The 26,758-nt window shown below is 32.0% G+C and overlaps 2 protein-coding genes across 4 annotated transcripts in view; one reads left to right on the top strand and one right to left on the bottom strand.

Moving 5' to 3' along the window:
• Flo1 (flotillin-1) overlaps positions 1-1,885 on the bottom strand; it is a 117,638-nt gene extending 115,753 nt beyond the window's left edge. Inside the window, exons 1-2 of one of the 3 annotated variants that reach the window (XR_005866811.2) lie at positions 1,203-1,788; positions 261-336 (exon numbers count right to left, since the gene is read on the bottom strand). Coding sequence is in view for 1 of the 3 variants with exons in the window: in XM_040721377.2 (XP_040577311.1) it covers positions 261-336; positions 1,203-1,254 (128 nt within the window). In the remaining 2 variants the exon portion in view is untranslated. Of the gene's footprint in view, positions 1-260; positions 337-1,202 lie in introns of all 3 variants that reach the window. The other 2 variants (XR_011782133.1, XM_040721377.2) reach the window with 2 other exon arrangements.
• The window catches only part of LOC121126080 (uncharacterized), a 110,252-nt gene that overhangs the window by 82,228 nt on the left and 1,266 nt on the right, over positions 1-26,758 (top strand). The window contains exons 2-7 of the mRNA XM_040721375.2: positions 2,666-2,826; positions 16,480-16,696; positions 16,776-16,951; positions 23,249-23,474; positions 26,082-26,425; positions 26,492-26,716. Coding sequence (XP_040577309.1) covers positions 2,666-2,826; positions 16,480-16,696; positions 16,776-16,951; positions 23,249-23,474; positions 26,082-26,425; positions 26,492-26,716 — 1,349 coding nt within the window. The remainder of the gene's footprint in view (positions 1-2,665; positions 2,827-16,479; positions 16,697-16,775; positions 16,952-23,248; positions 23,475-26,081; positions 26,426-26,491; positions 26,717-26,758) is intronic.

Raw genomic sequence — 26,758 nt, 5'->3', positions numbered from 1 at the left:
TCTTTTAAAGAATAAATATTAAAACCACAGAAGCCATCATCGATACAAGTTTTCTTCCACGACCACATCCTACAGTAGTATGTATGTAAATGACTTAAAACGTTTTGGACTTTGTAATATTTTATGCAAGCAAGTCACGTAGTCTCTATGAGAAACAAACAATAAATAATGATGGCGTAAATATCATCCATGCACATATTTTCTGTTGAATTGATTCATCTCTATTTAAAAAGAAAATACCAAATCTCACTTTTTCTTACCTTTGAACATATTGTATTCCTGGCCATACAAAGGCTCTTCCTCCTGGAACTAAGAGGGGTTTTTTATGACAGCATCCTGCAAAGTAATAAATGCACTTTATGAGTACAGCTTTCCTTTTTACAAATATATTTTATTGATACACAATTTATATAACTACAGGAGCGTTCGCAGGATTTTATTTGGGAGCTACAAACAATTTTTGAAAGCTTTTAGAATTAAATTTATTTTTAAAGAGATTGAAAAATATCTTTTTAAGATTTTCTTATTGTACATTTTTAGGGGAAGACGATCCCTTTTAAATAACAATACAAATTTCTACGTTTGCAGACGGTGCTGAACTAGCATATGAAAATATAAGAGAATTTGAAACATTCCAATGTAATAATATAAAAAATAATTGCATATTCTCAAGCACGTAAACCCCAAATAAAGTATCGTTTTTATTTTACAACTTTTTTCGAATGTAATCAAATTTTTTATGAAAGAAATAGGAGGCTACAAATTTGATTTGTGAATGTGCTTCATTTTTGCAAACGCCCCTGAAATATCATGGGAAATTATCAAATTAATTGGAGGACTTTTAATGAAAATAGCAGAGAATAAAAGAGAATCAACAATTTCATTGTATATAAATATATTATAAATTCTCTTCAGTAGTTCATGATTTGATTTCTTTTAAAATATAAAAAACTATCCCTGCAGAATATTTTATAATATATTTGTTCAAGATAATAATGAATCGGTCAGAAAAGAAAAGAAAAACTTAATAAAGTTTATGGATAGTTAAAAAAAGAAATAAAGTTTTCTCATTATTGCTCTTTTATTCGAGTTTTGAGGGAGGATTTAAAATGTAGAACTGGATATATATGTAATTGCAGGAACAAAGTCTTAACAACTTGATTCTACATTTATTTATTTTTTGTATCAAAGAAGGAACGAACCTGAAACTACAAGAGCCTCATTTGGACCACAAGTTACAAAGCCCCATGTCATGATGTATAGAATTAACTATACAATTATGAGTCAGTGAACAATAATATAAATATATTTTATCAAACACACACTAAAAGAAGATTCTTTAAGTATATGATATTATATTATAGAACGAAAATCTCTTTTGACACAATTTTAACTCATTTTTTTTTTAAATTAAAAAAATTGAACACTTTTATTGTCGTCACTAAATATTTATATATATAAATGTATGTAACACGAATGAAGCACAAATATCCTTTCCACTCGAGTCACAGTCAAATACTACTACTAAAATCATAGTATATATCTGTAATACAAGGGACTCGGATAAAAGAAGAAGAAAAAAAATGGATCGATGGATGGGGAAGAGAGAATTAGAAAGAGAGAAGTACAAAAAGAAAGAGAAAGACGTCGTTGAATCCCTTCTATGTTATTTCTTCTGTTTTTTTAGAGCCTTTTCTTATTTTCTTTCCATAATAATCCTTGGAAATATGAAAGGGATTTTCGTAGATATCGTTTGATGACTACTAATTTTGATATTAATAGTAGAATAAATATTTCCACGAATTTCTTTTCAAATAAGAATAAATAATGTTATATTCCCCCATGAGATGTCGCTATTGTCAAAATGGTTTCATAACAGTACACTACGTATAGCATCCCTGATTGAATGGGATGAAAAAAAGGAGAAGAGGGCGGGGGAGAAAAGGAATATATTTTTTTTTTAACGGTGACATGATTGAATATTCTTTCTTTTATTTATTTACATTTATACAAACATAGATAACAGCCAAATTGGCATGGTCCATCCTTTTTCATAGGGCTAATATTATCATAGAAGCCTTAGTAATAATCTATGGAAAAGTGGCTATTAAAAAAAAATACCGAAGGAAAAAGGAAGGAACACAAATGAATTTTCGTTCCTTCCTCTTCTCCATTTTTATAAAATGACCTTTCTTTCTCTTTCTCTCTCTATGTCTGTAAGTCTATTTTTTCCATTTTCTCTCTCTCTCTCTCTTCTTTCTAGCTCCATCATGGTTAGTTGCTCCCCTTCTTCTTCTCCTCTCTTGAAATGCCTTTCTCTTATTAAAAATACTGTGACGTCATGAGCGTCATAAAATTAGAAATGGTTCAAGTTGAATTTTTTTCTTCCTTCCCTCTATGGTACATATGTAGAGAGCTTACTCATCATCGCGGCACACTGGTTATAGAGGGTTATATATATATATATTATATGAACAGGGTTCCTTTTTGTTTTCAAGCGTGTATAGTATATAATATAATTTATATTATAAGGAAGAGGGAGATGCTGAATCAAAATGAGTCAAATCCCGTTTGTTTCTGACATGTAGTTAACAATAAATTAAATGTATTATTATTATAAGTATCCAAAGATCCATTGACAATTTTATTTCGTATTTATTTTCAGGACTCAAATGGTGCGGACACACATATTTCAGTGGAGTCTTTCAAGTTGTACTCGGAATCATATACTATGCTTGCGGACTGGGTCAATTCGTTTGTGGTATCAAATACATGCTGGAACTTCCTATATTTCATTTTGGGAGTAATATATGGACTGGATCCTGGGTAAATTAATGAGTTTCTTGCCTTTATTCAAATGACACATTTATCATGTGATTTCATCATGTATATATAATTGAATCAACATGATGTTCTTGATGACATTTTCAGATGGAGCTCTCCCCATGAGTTCATTGACAAGTTGAGACTCTGTCGGATGCAACCGATAAATTGTTATTAGCAGCTTTAAAAAATAGGGGAGACGAACTGGGATGAAATAATTATACACATATACAATATACAAGGAAGGGTGAAATTATTTAGAGAAGGAGAGAGAAGGAACGAGCTTTCTTGATGAGCTCAATTTCCTTCCTCTATTCGATTAAGCAAAAATAAAAATAATGAAGAAGTGATTTTTTTTATGTCAGTCCATCAAAAATGTGAAAGGATTAAACAAAAATTAATTCTACTTATAATTAAAAATTATATACATTTATGCCAAAAATAACATTTTTCCAATAAGTGCACATAATACATCTTTCGTCTCGAATTAACTATGAGAAGGGAGAGAGACGTGATTTTGAACCATAATGCTAAATGGTACCCTTATATGAGTCATTCCCTACCGGTTGCCAAATTAATCGTTAGGTATATATTTTTTTATAAATCCGTCAAAATCTGTAGATACTTTAATAGAAATATGAGCTGAATAATATCTTCTTATGTAATTCCTTGGTTTTGTTTCATATTTTCTATACAACATACATACATCAAAATAGGGGAAGTCATCCTCTTCTGAACCTCATAATCCCCTCTAATTCCGGATTTATTTTGTGGTGTACATCCACTAATATTTTGCCTCTAATAAAAGGAATCCGAAGGTTACCACGATGATAATAACACGTACCCCCCCCCTTCTCCTCAATCAAGCAACCTCTAAATTGTGGTTAATCCTTTTAGAGAATGTGTATGAAGAAAAACTTTGAATCATTATATTTTGTACTTATCGATAGTAACTAACAAGACAATAAGAACAAACTAATAGAGATGTAAACAAGCCCATTTTTGAGCTTGGTTTGGTGTATGAAGAACATATAAAAAATCAACAAAGCTTGTGTTTGGTACTTAAAAATGTAGTTTAGATTTTGAAATTTATTTTGGATAATATAATTTAGTAGTTGAGTAATCAGACGTCCCCGTTTTTGGAGGTGTGTGCCCGGCTGTAAGTCTCCCCGGAAATGTCCCTACTTTCTCTAAATAAGGACGTAATTCGTTAAACAATTCTTCTTAATGGTGTTTATTAGTGGCTATCGCCATATGTTATTTACATGTTGCAATATCTGAGCGAGTTGTAACTTTATAATTTTTATTATAAACTTTAAAATTAAAATGCATAATTTATCACAACATTCGTCATTCTAATTTCCAACTATTAATTAATACTATCATTCCATTTTGATTATTAAAATTACATGGTTATTACGTATTAATGAGGAATATAACTATGGACATTTGAACTTTATAAAGTGCTATAATGATGAAATAGTAACGCCAAGGGTGTTTATTGATCATAGCTAGTTTTGATTAGAGTATCTTGGTTCCACTGTGACACTAGTATTTTAGGAGTTCAAATAAGAGTTCCCATTACGAGGAAGGTTTGACGTCATTTGTGGCATATCCAATTATTAGTCTTTAATTTTTCTTACTGTTCCTCATTAGAAGATGAAATAAGGGATTTGGGGAAGCATTCGGAACGTGTAATTTTTTCCTTTATTTTAGATCAGAATTATCTCTGCATTTAAATAATAGGGGACATATATAATTACTGGCTTATGTCCTTCAAGCCTGGGAGTCAACATTCCTACGCCCAAACTGAAAGCTTTCAAGATTTAGGCTTGGGCTTCGTAAAACCCGGCTCGTTTTTATCACAAGAAACTAATAAGATGAAGAAACAAAGTTGAAGGATCCCAATCCATCAAAACTCCTTCATATCTGTTCCCTCTCTCCGGAACAAATAAATAGAAAGCAATAATCAAACATTGAGATATGAGGAAACAAAAACAAACCGAAATTCCCCAAAGAAAAATATATATATTTTTTTTAAATATAAAGGGGGACAAACTTTTGATAATCTGTGTCGTATAGGGCTACTAAAATTTACACATTTCTACAGATGGACAAGGCTACTAGTATTGCAGCAAAATTGATATTCCATTCCACACCGCCATTTTAGATTGTAGAACATAGTTTAATTGTTTTAAAAGCGTAGAATGATTGTCTTCGTTCTCAATCTATAGTCCAATTTTCTGCGCACATCTGATTTATGAGTTGTACAAACATGCATTACTAACTAGTGTTGTGCATATATTCGGGCTATTTCAGTCTTAGGGCCGGTCCTATCGGTCCTTAATTGTCATTCCTTGGAAATTTTCCTATAGATGTCGATATTTTATTTTGGCAAATCAAGTATAAGAGATATATATTAAGAGCATTGTATATCATGTTTTCATAATACTTCAATATGAAACGAACCTAATATATTATTATCACATAAAAATGTGACCCCCTCTGATGACATAACCACCAAATTTTTGAAATCATTACATTTCTGAGTCTATACCATGAACAAAATTCAAATGGATACCTCTGTAAATTCCCTTAGCGACATTTCTACGGAATACTTTTAGTAGAAAAAGTATTCTAACAAATTGAAGTTACAAAATGGCGCTGTTTCTATATTAATAATGATATCATGGCTTAATAAAAACGAAATCCTTCATTGAGGTTTTAAAGAGGAACTTTAAGTTGGTTGAGGATACATATATTATAGAATATGTAAATTAAGTACATCATAATTCATTAAAGCTACTTATATTCTCATTCAGTACACAATGGCTTCTTTTGACAACACTTTATTGTAATAACCATACTTATATTATCTCTTCCTACTTGGTAATAGTAGGTACAATAATGCTCTTTGTATCTACATAGTATACACACCGACAAAGTCCGTATTAGCACACTGCATAATTCACCAGATTATATATCATGTGAGGGGGTTCACAAGGGGTGGCTGGAGGGGATGTAGCATCTCTAGCCGCCCAAATTTAAGGAACTGTTGCTTTTTATATTCGAACATTAAATATTTACATTTTTTTTTTTTCAAAAAATTGAATTGAATTTTTCTAATTTTTTTCCAAAAAATTTAATTTTCTGTATATATGGATTTTTGAAAATTTTTACGGAAAAATTTAATATTTGAATTTATTTTTCTAAATATTTTATATTATAAATTATATTTTCGAATTTTTTTTTTTCAAAAAATTTATGTTTCTGAGAACAGCTGGGGTCTTTTTTCCAAAAAATTTAATTTTTGTGAATTGTTATGGATTTTAGAAAAAATTTAACTTTTTATATTTTTTTGCAAAAAATTTTAATTTTTGGATTTTTTCCAAAAAAAAATTCAAAACCAAGTCTCCAAATATAATCCTACGGTTGCTCCTGTGTGTTCATATTATGTTACCTATTAACAAAATAGCAGTAATATTCAACATTTTGCAATTTTTTTTTAATATTTTTCAATTACAATTATTTGTCTTTATAGGGATTTTAAAAAAAAGGTGATTCTAGGCGAGTAAATGAGACGATAAATTACTGTTTAGAAGTAAGACAATTACTAACGTCTTTTGAAATATATCTATATATGAAAATAATATTACTGGCCGGTATGTGTAAAAAAAAACCCTGACAATTTGAAAAATGTTTGGGAGAAGAGCACCAAAAATATTATCATTATATTTAAATTCATGCATTTTTAAATGAATTTACTCCAAAGATAGGCGAGAATTCTTCTTTCAGGGGGAGATGTTAACGCACACAAGGCTTATTAAATAATGAACAAAATGAAGAAAGAACAGACACATCAGCTGTTTCCTTCTTCTAATTGCTATACTTAGTTTTTTTCTCCAGCCATATCCCTTCTTTAAATAATGAAATGTGATCTCCTCCTGCCTCATCCCTCAGTCCACAGATCGACTCCAAGCCCCTTCCATTCTGCGAATACTACTTAAGAGACAAAATCACGGCCTCCTCCAAATAATGATACCTTCCATCTACTTTCATGATCCTCCAAAGTGCCAATTGTCCAAATATCTCGATAAATTGGAGATCAGTCTCTTTCTACTCCAATAGTAAAGTTATTTCCTTATTATTAAAAACTTACGGTAGTTGAATTTCGACTTTCCGCTCTCGCTGTCTCCAATTTCGTGATGGAAAGTGAAAGTTTGCAGGCAAACTTATACAATGAAACCATTCTTCTTATTAAACCCTTGGATGTACCGCAGATTGCACTGACAGTAGTAGACAAAATTGATTTTCACACTTTAAGAAATGGACATATTTTATATGAATATATCGAGGTACATCTCTTAAATCAACTATAAATTATACTCTATAGCTAGAATTCTTGGGTATCATAATTCATCCTGTAAAAATGAATAATAAACATTAAATGTCATGTTTTTTATTCCCTTCAACACTAGGAAGTATTACTCCCATTAATTTACCCCTGTGTCCCGACCACTGTACTCTATTAGGTATGTAAAATGTTAAATGGAAGCTTTCTCATTTTCTTGATTTTTGTAATAGATTGTTTTTATGTTGACACACCACGTTTTTACAATATTCAAAGGGTGATCTAATACCTTTATAATAAGTCTGATAAAAAGGATTTTTATCCCAACTAAGGAATCCCTACACTTTCATCCCTAAATAAATGTTGTGTATCATCCCCCTAATGTTACTAGTTACATTCATAAGTAAGTACACACGATAAGGTGTTGTTTTCAAGGAAATGGAAGAGAATCTTGTGAGCTCTGATTTACAAGAGGGGAAGAAGCTTTTAAAAAAAAAACATTTCATGTATTGATTTGTACTGAGAATTAGTGTTGAGACTTGGTTCAAGACCGAATATATTTGTTGGTCTTTTGTAATTTTTTAAAACCGATTTTGGCCAATATTTCGCTGTCCTGACAGAAATCTAAATCATATCGTTTCCAAATCATAGGCAAATCTGTAGGTCTCAATTTTTTTAGTCTCAATCATTGGACGGATTTACTTCCCTATCCTGATTTAGGAGATTTACGAATGTGATTTATGCTAGACGTTTTAGAAAGACAAATGACGTCACCAACAATTCATTTATATAAATTGCCTTGTTCTGATTTTAAATGAGACCGATCCAGACCTAATTTTTTTCTTTTCGGTTCGGCCTTAAGTCATTTAAAAATTTGGGCAGATGGCTATACAAAAAAAAAAAAAATTGTTCACAAAACATTTAAAAAAAAAAATTATTCACAAAAAATAAAACTTTTTATTCTTAGGTTCGAAATATTAAATTTTTTGGAAAAAAAATTTCAACAATCCATAGTTTTCTCCAAAAATTTAACTTTTTGGAAAGAAAATTTCTAATATAAAATTTTTGCTCTGCTACATAATGGGCCGAAAGACAAAAAAAAAATCAATTAAAAAGCAAAAATTCCTTTATTTATTGGGGACATATTTGTACCACATACAAATCGGTCCAAGTTTTGTAAACGATTAAATATCCTACGCCCTCATATCACAGTCTGTACGGATATTTTGGCACAGATCACAATCTCAGACCGTAGACCGAAATTTAATCGTTTTCAAATCGTGGACGGATTCTTTATCGCTCTCAATATATTCCGTGTGTTAACTCAGCTGTCGTTGTTTCCTCTTCTTTTCTTCTAATCAGTGTTCTGAACGTGGATTGGTTGAATTACAATTACCTCTTTTTAAAGTGTGTACAATAATTATCTACAATTATTGAATAATAATTTGATTGTTGGGCAGAATTACTTAACTACCTACCAAGGTTTTGTGATCAAAAAACATAACAGCATGTTCTAGACCAATTTTTTCCATTAGATTGGTTCAAACCGAAAGTCTTATAAGGGTCAAAGCCCAACACTACAGAGTATATCGTTTATTGTACATATTTTATATTTAGAGAAACATCTTTTGTAGGGTACTGAGAATATATTTTCGAATGAAGAATAATAATTTATGAACTATGTAAGATTATACTTTTATCATCTTATAAAATGAGACAAAAAAATAAAATATATTCTGCTGAGATAGCATCCATATCAAAATGCAAAAAGAGGGTTCTTTTTATATAAAAATTGATTTGAAATCAATATTCAAACTCATTACAAACAGATTGAGTGATTCGTCAAGGCGGTAAGGGATTCTTTTTTATAAATATGTTGTGCAAAGTTGGGATTTCATATGAAATCTGATTTAATTACAGGTATTATCAGTAAACTTAGGGATTTGTGAGCAATCGCTCCAAAAAAATCATTATTTTGACCTTTCTGGGAAAAACTGCTCAATTTGACTCTTGGAGAAAACGCCAACTTCAAATTTCCTCCAAATGTGTACGTTGAACAGTCTTTTAATATCTTTAAAACTATAAATACTGATCGAAGGCAAAAATGAAGGGAAGAAAATCTTTCTCAAAATCTTGATTTGTTAATATAGTATAGCAAAATTTATGGGTAAATTATGATAAATATAGAAAAATACTAAATTACTTGAAATTATCCTAATAAAACTGTATTTATCTTTAAATACAAATTGCTCAATTTTTATATTTTGAGTGTCTTTTTTTGGTCATCAAAAAAAATCACTCAAACATCAAGTTCACGTATATTTTGGGCATGTCAAAAAATAAAGAAAACAAAAATCAATATGGTAACCCTGGCAATTTGAAGAATTTTTTGGAGAAAAGTAGCTACAATCAGCTGTGACGAAGAAGGAGTGAGAGAAGGGAATAAATAAGGGCAAGAATTACTCGATGTATATCCTCAATTCTACTCTGAGTCCCCAACAATGACTTACACATATAACTTCGCAACAAATCTTCAAGGTGACTCTCTGTCTTTTATGAGCAAACACGATTGTTCAATCCGGTTTTGAATATAATTGAATGTTAGTATGTAGGACAGGAATTTAACTAATCAGAAGTTAAATAATAACGATAACAGCTAAGGAAAAGAAAATTCATTCTTCAGATTATTAATTTCGAAAAAGCGGGCCGGCTAAAAAAAATACAGCGGATTTTCATCACTAAGTATTATATTAAGTAATGGAACTCTATACGGCTTTTTCCTTTTGACATAAGAGTTTGATTTATTTGTTCAATCTATATTTATAAAGCAAAGTTCCTCTGTATGTTTGTTTGATTGTCTGAGGAGGGCTCATCTTTAACAACGAGCATATGCAGCTAAAGCTCCGCGTGCCATATTAAGAAACAAAAGGAAATGGGAATACTTAAACATATAAAATTATGATTTGACTTTAGATAAGGTTTAGCAACGAGTGTGAGTGTAACAAAAGCTTAGCACGTCATTATAATCCTCCGATAGTGAACTGGGATATTATTCACCCCAAGATTTATAAACCTGCTTCTTATTCCGTTGAATCTACATTTTATTTTCAACACTTTTCAGTATCCTCTTCAAATATTAAATCAAATTCATTATTACTTTTTAAATAATGTCTTGCATAGGATTTATTTGTATACGTAGCCATTTTTAATGGAGGTTTAGTAAATTTAATTAACTGTGTTTGGTTAAAAGTTGTTCCATTGTATTTGGTTCTGATATCTTGATTTTTTCCCCCTCAAAACTATAAATTTGTAGCTATTATTATATTTAATTAACGCAACCTCATTTCAAAACCATGGACACTAATTCGAATGGACAACCGATACGTTTTAATAAACTTTGAGACACGGGGAATCTATCTTGTTGCATGAAAATAATACATTTATGAACAAAAGAACAAACTTACACTCCAGAGCTCAGGAATTTGGTCTGCTCAGAATGAAACAAGACCTTACGTACGTAACTCAAAATTCTGAACAACTTTTATTTTATAAATAAAGTATGTATCTGTCTCTGTTTTTGAAATAAATACTTTATCCTTTTTCATTTTTATTTACGACTGATGTTTGACTTCCATTCCGCTTTTAATATTGACGTCATAGTAAAAAAGTGGTTGTGTGTTTTGTCCAAATCTGTTTTTCTTGCCCTGCAGTCTGTACGATACATTAAATGGAAGATTCTAGCAATAGTGACTTCATAGACTATGATTGATTGCGTGTTTGATCGAAATCTGCCTGTCTTGGCCAGCAGTCTGTACAATACATCAGATTGAAAATTCTAGCAAGCCCGATTACATGATGGTCTAACCTTGTATTTCTATTAAACTTGGTTTATACCATAAAGCGTGTAAGACTGATTGACTTCCACCACGCTTTTTTATATTGACGTCATTGCGTATGAGTAATGACGTGTTTTGTCAAAATCAGCAGTCCGAACGATACATCAAAATGAAAATTAAAGGAATAGTGACGTCATAGACTAGGATTGGTTGTGTTTTTGTCAAAACTTTCTGTTTTGCCGAGCAGTCGGACCGATACATCAAATTGAAAATTCTAGCCAGCCCGACTACATGATGATCTAACCATTTTTTTCTATTAAACTTGATTATAGCAAGGTTTGACTATTTGTCCACGCCTAATAACACCGACCTATGGCGGTTGCTAGTAATAGATAAAAGTATATAGAAAATATATATCCAAAAAAAAGAATCAAAATTGATTATTCTTAAATTATATTAATGTCAAAATATTACCATTACAACCCCTTCCCCACTCCCTTACTTATCCAAATTCCTAACACCGTCACTGATCGAGCCATGTGTGTTCTTTTTTTGGAAATCAAATTATGATTACTCGAGCTTAGTAGCACTTTGAGCGTGTTAAGTAAAAATAAACCGAAAATCAACATGGTAAACCAAACAATTGAATAATATTTTGGAAGAAAGCAGCTTCGCTTCACGTTTGATTAGATCAACTACTCTCAGCTGTAACGTGGAGAAGGGGGAAGGAAATAGGCAAGAATTACTCGAATGCCAATCCTCAATTCTACTCTGAGTCCAGCGAGGACAAGGATTTTTATTTTTGCTAAAAATTTCTTTGAAATATTCATTAGTTTATACGAATTTTGGGACTTCAACTAGGACCCATCAGTTTGGATGAGGTTGTATATATTATATAAAATAATCAAAATGGAAAACAACCAAACAACTTATGTATATGCCAAACATTTCATTAAATCTACTAAACCTCGTTTAAAAATGGCTAAATATGTGAATAATTCCTAAACAAGGTATTATCAAGATAAATAATGTGTGACAAATAATCTGATTGAAGGCTTCAGGAGCATACAGAAAAGTAATAACGATAAAATATAGATTCAAAGGTATAAGACGTATTTTATAAATCTTCCATAACAGAAGGGTTAAGAAAATATGATCTCTTGCTTTCCAAATGTAACTGTTGCCTAGTTTTCCTAACTATATAATACAAAGGTGCTCTGGGATACAATAAAGAGAGATCCATTTTTTGTTGAGCTGTCCTTATATTCGCCTGTTCTATGTATTATGACAAATTATAATTCGCCTTTTTCCTTCGTTAAAAAAGAACAAGATTTTTAATCTAATAAAACCGGGTTGTATGGGCCTATAATGAAGTAACATATTTAGTATCATCATTCAATTGAAATAATGTATTTATTATAATACATATCATATAAAGTATTTGATTCGTTAGCATGATTATAACTTTTCAACTCTGTAAAAAGTTTTAATTTCACGGAGAAAAAAAAATTAAATGGATGGATTAAAAAAGTTAATAGATATTGAATCATCATTTCCTTTTCAATCTGTTGCAATAAAAGTAGATACATAATGTTATTAGTGTGTAACTTAACTTGAGAAGGACATTCCTGAGAAATTACATGGAATAATACGTTACCTACTCTTTCAATTTAAAGCGAGAGGGCTGGAATGGATTGCCTCACTCTATTACTCTTGCTTATTTAGTTACATAAAGTATTATACATATATGTTGAATCTTTCAAATACATACATTAGAGGGTTTATATGTGACGTCAGTATTGTTAATGACAGCCATTTTGAGAGCCTAAACAATCAAGTATTATAATTTTCGGTTGCTTTTGTATAACGCACTGGTGAATAATATTACTTTTATTTATGTTCAGATGACTGATTAGAGGAAAACTAGCAGAAATATCGACAGCTGACAGAAACATATTTTTGTCTTAGCGGGCTAGCATCGTAAAGTACTATACTATAATATTTGTAAATAAGGTTTGAAACTCTATTTTCTAAATCTCATTCAGTGTAAAGAAAAAACTAAGAATGGGGATTAGAAAAAGAAAAATGGTTGATTTGTGTGCTCTTCTCCTTTCTTGTTCATTATTGAATCATTTTTTGTGTGTGTTAACCTCTCCCTCCAAAAGAAGAATTCTTACCTATCTCTGGTGTAAAATGATTTAAAAATGCTTAATAAAATGAATATAAATTTAATTATAATATTTCCCTCAACTAATGGTATTTTAAATGTAAAAGGTTCTCCTCTTTATAGAAGTAATTCATTTCTCAAAATCATATAATAGGCAGCTGATATTAATAAAAATCTGAATTCAATAATACCATATATGTATCTCCTACCTTTTCCTCACCTTCTTACAAGAATCCCATCTCTAAATATTTGTCAAAATGATGCCCTGTAGAGGACGCTCTAAAATTTTGGAACGTTTGTCAAGAACCAATGATAAGGACGATACAAGACTTAAGAGAACGGGTTTTAGATTTGATATATGATGAATAACCTCAGTAAAAGAAAATTGCTAATCTGTAATCAATAGTTAATGAAGGTTGAGTGATTGAAATTAATTATTATTTCGATATATTAAAGCATTAACAATTAGTTATATAAAAAAAAAGCTCTTCGCTTACGTATAAGATGAAAAAAGGACTTTTTCAGAATCAACCTTTTCATTCGCCGCCGTCAGTAAGTTCAAAACGTTAGATACTTTTGGCCCTTCGACAGCCCTTATGCCAACCCCCTCAGCATGCACCCAAAAGAAGGCCTCTAGTGTCCATCAAACCGAGGCCTCAAAGCCACTGTCAGACAGAACTGGGACCTCATCACAGAGGACAACATTCGCAGCGGGTACCAGGACTTCTACCACCGCCTGGAAGCCATCATTGCCACTAAAGGCGTCTATATTAATGATTAAGAGAGCTCAGATCCACATCTATTAGTAGTATTAATTTGGTTGAAATTCTATTGTTAATTAATAAATTATATCTTGTTGAAGTATAAAACTCTAAGTGTTCCTATTTTAATGGACCACCCGGTACATAGTTTGTAATAATATCTTCATTCAAGAGAGGAAGGAGAGAGGTACTCTTTGTATGAAATAAATAACAAACTTTTTGTGTGTCTTTCTTTCTCAATAAGAAAATGCATTACGTACTCCATTATAACTTGTACATTTAATATCGAATTTATGAACATAAAAGGATATAAAATGGAAATTCACATAGAAAAATAAAGATTTATTTGTTTTAGCATATGAATTATAAATATAATCCATACTATGTATATATACAAAATTATAATAATAAGTGCGTAGGATTTCCTATTACCGGCTGCAGAAAAAGTACTGAGACCTGCCTCTAAGTAGTCATTAAAATACTCATAATTATATATAGAAAATTTTATTTGATAATATTTTTTTCTATAACAATGCACAATAATTAGGAATCCGGGCACCATCAGCCTTAATAACAGCCTCCAAACCTCTCCGGAACCTCACTGGCAAGGTAGTCTTTTTTCATGATCTTCCGCTGCTGATCAACGGAGGCATCAATATCCAGGTGGCAGACTTTACAGGGCTTCTTCTCAATTTGCCAACAAATGGAGTAATCCAGTGGATTCAAATCTGGGCTCTGAGGGGGCGAAGGTTCTTGGACCAGAAGTTCATGTTGCTACCCACACATTCTTCTACAGTATTAGCAATATGGGCCGGATCCCCATACGTACGTTGTCTTGTTGTACTTCTTCGTGGTCTTGGTGATCTATGGGGCCACATTTTCCTTCTACACCCTCAAGCAGTCGGCCGTGGGTAACTCGTATCAAACAGGAAACTGAATTGGAGGAATTTTTTCTCTAGTTGATGCCACCAAAATCGTCCCAGAGTCCGAATGTTTGGTCTTGGCGACTGTTCTGATGCTGTTGTCAGCCTTGCCATTTTACTTGTTTTAGACAGGGTCAACATTATAGGGCCTTTTCATCAGAGAAAAAAAAATACCGGGTTGCTGCTGTGCTTCAGATCATTCAAGAGTTGTTGACATTGCTGAAGATGGAGTTCTTTTTAACGTTGAGACAGGAGTTGCCTCTCAATTCATCCAGACACCTTCCTTCAGCCGTTTGGATGGCCTTGGCCACAGTGGACCGATGCACCTCCTTCTTCTTGGCGTGCTCTGACATCTTCATTGTCGGGTTGAGCTTAAAGGCCTCCATGATGTCTTAACTTTAATGGGTTTTCCCCTCTTGGATTTGTCATTGAGGTTGTTCCCATCAGCCAAACGGTTTCTCACCCGACAGACTGTGGCCTTGCTGACGTATAAGGTATTCATGATGTCCGAGGTAGTCCTCTCGGCACGGATTAAATTGCCTATGATGCCTATTCTTGCCTCCATCCCGACATATACATAATTTTTGTTTAAAACATGTACATCAATCCAAAACCTAGAATCTAACCTATTTAAAAATATTAGGAACTTTAAGATTTAATCAAGAACAACTATTCAAAACTGTATTTTTAGAAGGTCTCATTACTTTTTCTATACCCGGTAGAGTCATTCTTAGAGTCCTATCCGACAATAGGTTTTCATTCATTCATATTCCTATAGATAGGTACTTAATTTAGTACATAGTATAGTATGTAATTTAAAAAATGTACTGTAGGTGTAATGGAAGAAGATTCAGTGAGGAAAGTACCTCAATTATTGGTATCTTTGGAGGTGTATAAAATATGACCTAGAAAGCGGGAACGACTTTTGTAGTGGGTAATCTGAACATGATTTTGTATCTTTTAAAACTGTTATACAGAAGCGTCTGCAACGGGTAGGATGCAGGGGTTGCAGGTAGTTAACTGCTCATGAAAAACAAAGAGTATGTCTGCGAATTTATAGGGGAGTTATAAGATGTGTAAGTCCTTGTTTGACTCGGGGTAGAATTGTGGATCCAAAACAGAGTAGCTCCTGCCAATATGTCCTTGTTATATAAGGAGTGGGATTGTGTTTAGTGCCTTCCTTCCACGGCTCCAAATTGTATGGATGATCACTTTTATTTTCTGTTTCCATATCCGCAGGACATATTTTGTACAATTCTAGAAATGAATATAATGAGAATTGTATGTAATTTAATAATGTACTGTAGGAGTAAGGAAAGAAGATTCAAATGAGGAAAGTATCCTTCACAGCTTCATGGCTCTGATACTAACTAATTATTATCTAAGCAACCAAATATGTACATTACATCTATTTCTCCTCACATTTGCAGTGTATTGTAGGCTCAAGAATAATAGGAAGGTCCCTAAACATAGAGGATGCAAAATAAGTTTTCAAGACGTGATATTTGTGTCATGAATTCATACCTGTTAGTCATTAATGTAAGGATTGACTCCTTTCAATGATATGCTAATTATAACACTTTTAATAATGTGCTCTTTTTTTTTTCTTTTTTCATAGAATATATTAAGCGGCGCGATCATGGCATCCCTCGGTTCCTGCTGCGGTCCAATATCTCCTTTCAAGGCAAGGGGAATCATTCTCCTTTCCTCCCTCGTTACTCTCATCAATAGTGTTAATTTAATCATACTTGAAGCTGGTGAATGGAGAACGTTTTTATCGGAAGAGGATTTACAATACATTCGTGACAATGATCTATACTATCACATGTCTATTGGTATGTTATTGGGGATGCTGAATCATACATATATATATCCCTCATAATAACATACATCTCTCTATATATATATTTTTAGCATATTATGCGACAACCATTTGCACTGTGATTTCATTGGTAAGCTCTATATTCGGGACGCTTCACGCTCTTTGCTTTATCAAATCCAAAGAGGACTCCAGTATTCGAGAGCTCTTCTCCTCAAACATCCTCGATAGTAGCAACAGTAAATTCTCTACTCTTACAGATTTAACCACAGTAAGTTACTTATTATTATTTATACACCTCAGGGACGTCCGCAGGATTATATTTTTGAGGGGGCCTGGTTTTTGGATTTTTCACTAAAAATTTCAAAAATTAAATTTTTCGAAAAAAAAAAATTCAAAAATTAAATATCAAATATTTTTTTTAATTTTTTTATTTATAAATCCATAGGTATTCAAACAAAATGTATTTTTTTGACAAAAAAACTTCTAAAATCAACAACTACTCACCAAAAGTTTAATTTTTTAGAAAAAATTTCATAAACTAAATTAAAAATACTAAATTTTTTGGAAAAAAAATCAAAACTCATAGCTTTTCACAAAAAATTTGAAGAATTACTTTTTTGGGAAGGGCTACAGCCCTTCCATCCCACCCCCTGCGGACGCCCCTGATCTTATTCATATTATACATAGTCAAATGTGGTGCGTCAATATAAAAACCATCTTGAACAACAACAAAAAAAGAGATAATTCCATTATTTATTTATTTTTGAATAATTGAAAATATAATAAATTAATGAATATTCAAATTACTGGGATAAATAAATTAAGATACTCAAGACTTTTAGCTATAGTTTAGAACCTTTATCTGATTTAAGGAACGTATAGTGGCCATGATATGTGCTTTCAAATATAATCCGTCCATTTTTCATCATTTTATTGTGATCAGTGGCGTCGCTAGACTCTTTTTAGAGGGGCTCAAGATCCTTTAAAAGTTTCTGAAGGACCCCCAATATTTTTTTTCATAATTTATATATACCATAAACCAATTTATATAAGTGATTGTATTGCAGTGTTGATATTTTTTGGAGCTAACCCTCCCCCAAATGATGAAGTTTAGCAATGACCCTGATTACTTTATGTTCAATTTGCAATGTTAATAACAGCAATTTATTGATAGAAATTAAGGGATATTCGTCGAATAATATAAATGCTTCCTTTTTTGTTGATGGGAACTATATATTTATACAGTCCAATATTTCGTTGACATATTTGAGTCAATTATTATCGTCGTATTCAAACTCTTGAGATGAGTTAAGATACCCAAGAATTTTATTTATATTTTAGAATCTTGCTTTGATTTAACATACTTATATTTTCTCATTCTTTTTTTGTGGATATCAATTTTAGCTAATAAGTTAAGTGCAATACCCAACATACCCAAATAATTCGTCAAAAGAATACAAATGTAATCTATACTCAATTTTGAGAAAAAAATCATTCCAGCTTGTTTGTACGTATGTAACAATTGTATATAATATGTTAACATTTAAAACACTTACAGTGGCCTCAATTATGTCCAACTTTTACCCCCCTCCCCTTAAGCGAATTGCCCATAGACAGGAACAGGAAATAGTCAGATGGTGCCAGGTTAGGGCGGCTGTAGGGTGGATGACTATCTTCATGATGTCTTAATTTCTCCTATTCTTCTGTTTTCATAGTAGAGGGAAGAATTGAGCGAAAAACAAAGTTGCTCTAACTTTTTTGACAAAACGAACCAAAAGAGTATCAGTCTCATATTTATCACAAATTTCCTTGGTCGTTTTCGACGTGTTTTTTCCTTTCAGGTATTAATAAAGGGAAATATGGCGAATTTATCCTTTTCAGACCTCCATACTCCACGCACAATAATTCACGACTAACCCGACTAAGCGTAATACTGTACAAAAAGCCTTTGTAGTATACAGTATAGACTCACACCTTCACAACACTTTCTTGTATGAATGATCCAGTGTGACCAATAATGAACAAAATATACCTATCTTTAAATAAAGGTGCGAAATATAATAAATTACTTTTTTTTCTCAAACCTAGTATGTAGATACAGCCCAATATTTCATAGGCATATTTGAGTCAATGATAGAATGATTCTTCAAATTACAAGGATAAGTTAAGATACTCAATCTTTTTAGCTACAGCATAAAAATTTTATTTGATTTAAGAGACTGAATTTTGTCCTGATTTTGCTTTTTTCAAGTAAACTATTAATTTATGACATTCTATTATTGTAACAATAATCAATTTTAGATACTTCAAGTTCCAATTCCTAGTACATCCGACGGGTTAATATGAATGATTTGTGCATAGAAATTGACGAATAATATAAAATACATGGCCCATGGGGTATTTTTGTGTTAGTGACGTAACACCGTGTGCTCAGTGGACAACACACTCAGGAGAAATTATTCACTTAAACTCAATGTAGTTACCAGGTTCGACACTCGGTCGTTCCTAGAGAAGGAACTATACTAAATGTATATGAACATTAAAGAAAATTCCTGGATCAGATGGAGTAATTATAATACTATAACATTTACTTATACTTAAAGATTGGATTTTTAAGATCGTCGTAAATGTCAGCTGCCTTTTTTATGATTTTGGGTGGGGGAGAAAATGAATTACTGCTATGAATCTTCTTCATTTAAAATAGCATTAGTGTAGGGAAAATATTATAATTATATTTAAATTCGTATATATATATTTTTTTTTAAGTTATTTTTTTTTTTTTAATAATTTACACCAAAGATAGGTAAAAATGCTTACTTTAGAGGAATAACTTAATACCAGTACGACCTATTCAATAATAAGCAAAAAAGAAGAAAGAGCACTCACAACAACCGTTTTTCCTTTTCTATTTACTAAACTTAGTTATTTTCTTTACTTATACTTAATCAGTGGAACTCCATCTGACCAATGTAAGGAACATACATCAAACGAATATTCGTCAAAGAATGCAAATGGTATTATCTACTCTCCATTTTGAGAAAAGTCGTTTTAGCTTGCTTTTGTGTTAAAAAATCCCTCCAGTGATGAATCTATGTACTATATATGTTACTAATATACGTATCATTTCCCTAAAGACTACTAACTAGTCGATTGAGTGATGCTGTGTGGTAGAAAGACTCCTTTTGTCACTAAAGGCGGGTGAGCACATCCATCGATATTTTGTAACCATACGTGTGTATGTTTGGAACGGACCAATAGACTATGCAAGGACTCTCCATATTATAATCTTTAAACCTCAACAATTCTTTATTTCAAAATCAAGAGGTTCTGTGATTTAAAATGAACCCTGTTTGAGTGAGAGTAAATGCATCCAAAAATATATTTTGGAAGCACTTTAGAGTGACTCATATGATTCCAAAATGTATTTAGATGTGGTAACCTGCCTTTAGTGATTGCCTTACAATAACTTCTAACTTTATTCCCCTTCCTGCTCCTAGATATAAATTATAAATTACAAGACATCTAGTAAAATTTAACTTGGGGGTTTTCTCTTGTGTTTAGTATTAATATTTACTGGTTGTGCACATCATGTATATGATTTTTATTGTTGCTTGCTCTCTCTTTCATCTCTCTAGTGCGTGTCCCTTGAGATAAATATTTCTTACAAGGATAGACTTGGGATTGTTCTCTCTTTCTAACTTCATAGCTTTTTCTCTCTCTCTCTCTCTCTACGAGGCGGGAATAAGAAAGAAAAACTCGTTAAAAAGAAGTAACATATGCGCATGATGAGCTTTGTATATTACATGCAAAAATATCAACAAATTACAGGGTGGGGGGATTTTAAATCTCGAACAATATATATTTATGGGATCAATAAATATCTTGGTAACCCTGAGATCCTTGTTATTGAAAGTGTGTTCAATAACAAGGATCTCCTGACACAACAGTTTAAGTTTGATTACAATATACTTGAGATATACTCCGAATACACACGGTGGCCAGCGTTTATTGTGTGTCTCCGTGCCGAGTGCGTGTACAAGGACGCAAATAAGTCCATAAATAATGACACTACAGATTTACCATTCATGTTGACAGATCTGAAATCATGCTAGAACTTTAAATTTGGCGCAGTTTGTCCAAATCGGGTTATGGGAATTGGAATTATTTAGGACAAACCAACATTTTGAAGACTTTAATCATGTTTTGAGAAAAGGAAATGTGCCCTCTTAGCTACCCTGATCTGAAGCCCTTTGACTACTATGTGTGGGGTGTGAGGCCCAATATGCAAACCCACATAACACTCCTTGCAGGCTTCAATTCTCAAAGCAGTAGTATTGGATGTTCTCAGATATTTTTCTCTCCGTTTCTGGACAAAAAAAAAAGGGAATTAAAATAACTGTAGTAATAGTGAATGGTGTTTATAGTCCTGATACTCTAACAACCAATCATGTTTTCGTTGATTCCATTCATGTAATGTTGATGTCAAAGATGCACCACGCTCTGCAAGCTCAATTGTTGAAAATGTGGACAAAATAATGGAAATTGCCGAGACCGATAGTTGTGAAATCACTTTTTTGATTGCCCAGGGTATAAAAATTAAAATCTGTCAATGTTTCTGCTTCTCTTCCGATAATCAGTGTTCTGAAGGTTGATTGGTTGAATTAGAATGATTTTTTGTTAAACTGTGAATAAATATTCTATACTTGGGAAGAATTGGACAATTACCAACTGATTATGTACCTTCTTTTCCTTTTGTAAGGAAAGGTTGGGAGATACAATAAAGATAACGACGTGTTTTATGATGACGAACCACATATTATGTACATATAATGACTTCAAGTCTATCTATGACTCAAGTGGGGGGAAAAAAAGAAAAAAATGACTTTGATCGATTTCCATGACGGAGTTTTCTCGTTAACACAAAAATATACAGTGCATTTTGTTGTCAACTGTCGATGTTTCAGCTTCTTTTCTCCTAATTAGTGTTCTGAACATTGATTGGAGTAATTAGAATTAGCCTTTTTTAAGTTGTGAACAATTCCTACCAATTATTAAACAATAGTTCCATAGTTGGAAAAAATTGGCTAACTATCAACTGACCTTGGGTCTTGTCTGTTCCATTTCCTATGAAAGGTTGCATGATACAATAAAGTTAACGATTGACGTGTTGACGTACCGCACATTATGTAAATAAGAAGAAGGACCTACAATTATCTGAACTAATAAAACAAGGTTTCACTCCTGCGTATTTGTAATAACATCCACTCTAGCTTCCTTCAATCTGAAAGGATGTTCCATTGAGGAAATTAAGACATTCCATTATATGATTGACCATGATATACAATTTGACGGAATTGAGAGTTAATTTACAAAAAATCTTTCTAATTATCGTTAAAAAGCCTTTAAAAAACAACATTGATTTAATTTAAGAGCCATCTACCGAGTAAAAAATGTTTGTATGATTGAAAATATATCATATTTGTACACATATTTTTGATGGAAGAAATAACAATGTAGTCATAGTAATGAAATCTATCATGTAGCATAGAGCGTGAATGTAGGGTATACTGGTTATAGTGCTCCCTCATGTATATCATATTAATATTTTTAATCTAAGAAATAATAATGCAGCCGTATTAATGAACTATTAACAGGCGTTTTACATGTAATATTAAGCGTGTATACTGGGTGCACTGTTTATAGTGCTCCCTGATGTATACAATATACATATTTTTGATCGAAGAAATTACAAAGTATTCATATTAATGAAATTTTGCAGGCTTTTTGCATGTAACAGTGAGAGTGTGTAGCTAAGGTTCAGACTAGTAGTGTTATAGAGACTCTCCTGGCACAGAGTTCTTTTTTTTTTCTTCATGCTGATATTATTGATATCCGCATTATTTAGGAGAGAAAATCTATGGTTTGAGTAACTACGTTTGAGAGTGCTGATGAAAAACGGTGAGTAACACTGAGGATTTTTTGGGGCGTTATCTTCTAAATTTTTAGGATAAAGTTTATTTGTTCGACGGCGGCTAATAACTCCGAGCAACTCTGAGTACAACTGCTAGTTGAATAATAATTCCATAGACGGAAAGAATTGGCTAACTACCAACTGTTATATGGCCTTAACTTGTTTCTTTAAGTATGAAAGATTGCGTGATACAATAAAAATAACGAATATTTTTATATTGACGCTTCAAATGTTATGTACATAGGTTCATCCCATTCTTTGGCATAAGCATTTATCATACCATGTCATGGATGTTAATAAGTCTATTTATTTACTGGATAATTACTTGCTTAATATTTATTAGTAGGTATTTTTATTTATAAAATAAATTTTAAAAAATCACAGGAGCCAATGGTCCATTGTATATATGTATATTTTTAGTTATTTGTGTATTTTGACCAGACAGGGACTTGGCCCTCCTCCAAGGTATGAATATAAATATATAAAATACACGTATCTAATAAATTCTCATTTACATATTATTCTTCATAGGATGATCATAAATAATAAAAATTATGACTTAATTATTTTAACCCCCTCCTTTTCTTTCCTTAGAATTTGGTTCAAAACCACGGAACGTTAAATCTCAAAACGCCAACGGGACCACAACCTCATCCTTCCTGGCTCTATCGTCACACTTCCTCAAACTCAGTCACTTCAACTTCAGGCGTTAAACGAACCATATCATATCTTGGAATGGGGAAGTCCTTGAGTCAGTTAGATAATAGTGGAGAGATTTACTCCACGTCAAATAAGCAAGGAACTTTGAGGAAATCCTCTGGTATGTTTGAAAGGGCTCATTATATACATTGATCAAATTATATACATGTCACTGAGATCAAGAAATCGAACTATCCCAAAATTACGAGTACATGGCCCAAGGGCCTCATTTGTCGTTAGCCGTTATGTTAAGTGAGGAATTGAGTCTCCCGTGTGATCGAGGCAAGAAACATAGAGAAAATGGAACTAAAAAGCCTTACAATTGAATAACTAAGGCTTAATTAATCATTATTATATTCAGACATTTTCATTATATAAAGTTTCTGCTCCAGTTCGTATCTAACTATCGTATATTTAGTTCATATTTTTTTTTCCCCGTAGTAACAATGAAGCTGTCCTATCTAACTCATTTCATAGCTGAGTCTTGTCTTCTTATATAAATTAGATATCGATACGTAGAGTTGCATGAAATATGACTTTTTGTAGTTGCAACCTAAACAGGGTTTTTTATTTTCCAAAGCTGATATAATAATACTTGAAGATAGAACATCTCCAGGGGCGTCTGAAGAATTATATACTATTTTTAGGGGGGCTATGTTTTTGGAATTTTTTTGGAAAAAAATTGAAAAATTATTGAATTTCAAATATTAATTTTTTGGGGAAAAAAAGTTGAAAATCCACAGCTGTTGACAAAAAATTCAAAAATATAAAGCTGTTGACAAAAAATCCAAAAATCCACAGGTTTTCACAAAAAAATTCCAAAATCCACAGGTTTTCACAAAAAAATTCAAAAATCAAATTTCAAATATTTAATTTTTTGGAAAAAAATTTGAAATGTTCAATTTTGTGGAGAAAAAAATGAAATATTTAATTTTTGGAGAAAAATTTCAAAAATTCATAGCTATTTACAGAAAGTTAATTTTTTGGAAAAAGATATGAAAAATTAAATTTTTTGGAATATTAAATTTTCTAGTAAAAAGGCAAAATTCCTTACTTCGTGTGACTACAGTCCCTCCAGCCCACCTCCTGCGGACAACACTGATCTCAGTATAAAGTAATCACTTGTGTGTGTACTGATGAATGAAAAAAGTAACACTGAGAAGCTGTTTTGGAGTTAGTTATATAAATAAAAAACACTTAATCTATATTTATTAAGCCCATAATGTTGTCATTTACCCTTATTGTCCTTATCTTACTAAAAAAAAATGGGTTTTAATACTAATAAATGTGCAATTTGTATTTACGCATACTACACTATGCAACAACATTTTGGCCCGCAGGCTAAACCCCACATTTATTACTGTTATTTAAGCCGTTGAACACGAAAATGACCATTAAAACTTTCAATCTTTACATGTGCTTCTTTTAAAGTCTTTTTTTTTTAAATCAAGTTTTTAGGGTATAACTAAAATTTAGTCCCATATTTCGACATGAAAGAACTATTTAGATGAAAATCAAAATGAATAAAAAATTGATACAACCGTTTCAGTATTTGAAAAATGATATATACATTACAATTAATAAAAAATGTATATAATCATTAAAAACTCGAGTTAAATGATGGACCTTACTTAGAAGATAATAACTTTTTTATTTCTTCTTCAAGTGCTTTACATCCTAGCTGAAGTTATATAATAGACCTTAAATTTCAATTTAAAAAACTTTTAAAAAGGTCGATTTTGATTGATCTTTGGTCAAGTTAGTTATTAATGTTTATTAAGAAATTTAAATATAATAAGCTGGTTAGGTTGTGTGAATATATATATTACAATCAATTCCGGGGAGGGGGGTGGAAATAATCGCTTATGAGCTTATAACCATCAATTAAACAATTATTTTGAATATGAAGCATCTATAATCTTGTTTTAATACCTTTACATCTAAACTATTAACTATTTTTGAATAAATTATAATAAACAATTCAATTTTGAGAAATACAGTGTATTGTATTGTCCGCTGTCGATGTTTCTGCTTCTTTTTTCCGAATCAGTGTTCTGATTGGTTGAATTAGAATAAGCTCTAAACAAGTATTCAATGATAATTCCAAAGTTGGGAAGAATTGACGAGCTACCAACTGATTTTGGTCCTTATTTTGAGTTAATTTTGGAGGAAAGGTTGCGTGATACTTTAGAGATAGCAACGTTATTCACATTTGACATGTCCTACAAAACAGCTCACCCATCAGTAAATTACGTCCAAAGATATGATCATGTACCTACATTGTACATATGACTTCAATTCTAAAGATTTAATGTACCTATCTAGCTATTTTATTGTTGCTCATTGAATAAAGAGATGAGAAACGATGAATTCAAGCACTTCATCAGATGAAGCACAGTAAATATGGTGCATTTAGTGCTTAATGGCATGAACTAATTGCGGTATAGAATGAAATTAATAGAAAAATACATAATTTATGTTTTCACAAGAATGAATATCTTTTATTATGAATAATTACATGCCACACTTATGATATTAATATAAATATTAATAAATAAAAGTATTTTAAGTGTTCTCTCAACTCTCATATCATCATCCCTTTACTCATTACGAGGGCCCTTCACATACTTAAAATCCCCCCTTGATAAGATCCTACTATAAAGCTACTTCAAACCACACGATTAATTCCTTATTAATATAATATGTACCTATATTCTATGACCAACAGGTGGGATTCAAACACTCTCTGAGAATGTATCGGACATTTTATCCTCAAAATTCAAGACTCCAGGACATGCTCATAGAACAGCACAGATACGTCGACATCAATCCATGTACATCAATCCTTCAACAGTGTTCGAGCATGGAGGTGGGGGTGCTTGTGGAGGATTAAGCGGAACCAATGAGTCTCTCCATGCTAAAAGAACCCTCAGCAATACGAGGAAATCCTCTCTTAAGAGAAGTGCAACCTCTGCTGGGGTTTACCCAAGTGCACACTATGCGGCATATCGTAAATTTAAAGAGAACTACAGGAAATTACATGGAGGAGAAAGTCTCTTTTGTGAGTTTCAAGTAAGAGCTTTCTAAAACTATATGTTAATATACATATATATAAACCATAATTATATTCAAATTTAGGCAGGGAAAAGCTTTGACCTTCCTGATCCAAGTAAGCTATCGTATAATAGATGTCGAGATTTGTGGGCAGATGGAACGCCCTCATGTGTTATGATGACTACCTACGATGATGAGGATGAAGAGGAGGACAGAGGGCCTCCTTCCTCAGATGATAGCTGTCATGGTAATATACGCTATCAGGCCATCAATGGTCTCTTTCAGGACAGCAGACCTCAAAAGCAAAATGTGGGTTATATTTTATTAAGTTGAATTCCTACTGATCATAAA

This window comes from Lepeophtheirus salmonis, chromosome 11 (genome assembly GCF_016086655.4).
Source record: "Lepeophtheirus salmonis chromosome 11, UVic_Lsal_1.4, whole genome shotgun sequence".
Taxonomy (NCBI): domain Eukaryota; kingdom Metazoa; phylum Arthropoda; class Copepoda; order Siphonostomatoida; family Caligidae; genus Lepeophtheirus; species Lepeophtheirus salmonis.
This window is presented reverse-complemented; position numbering and strand designations above follow the sequence as displayed.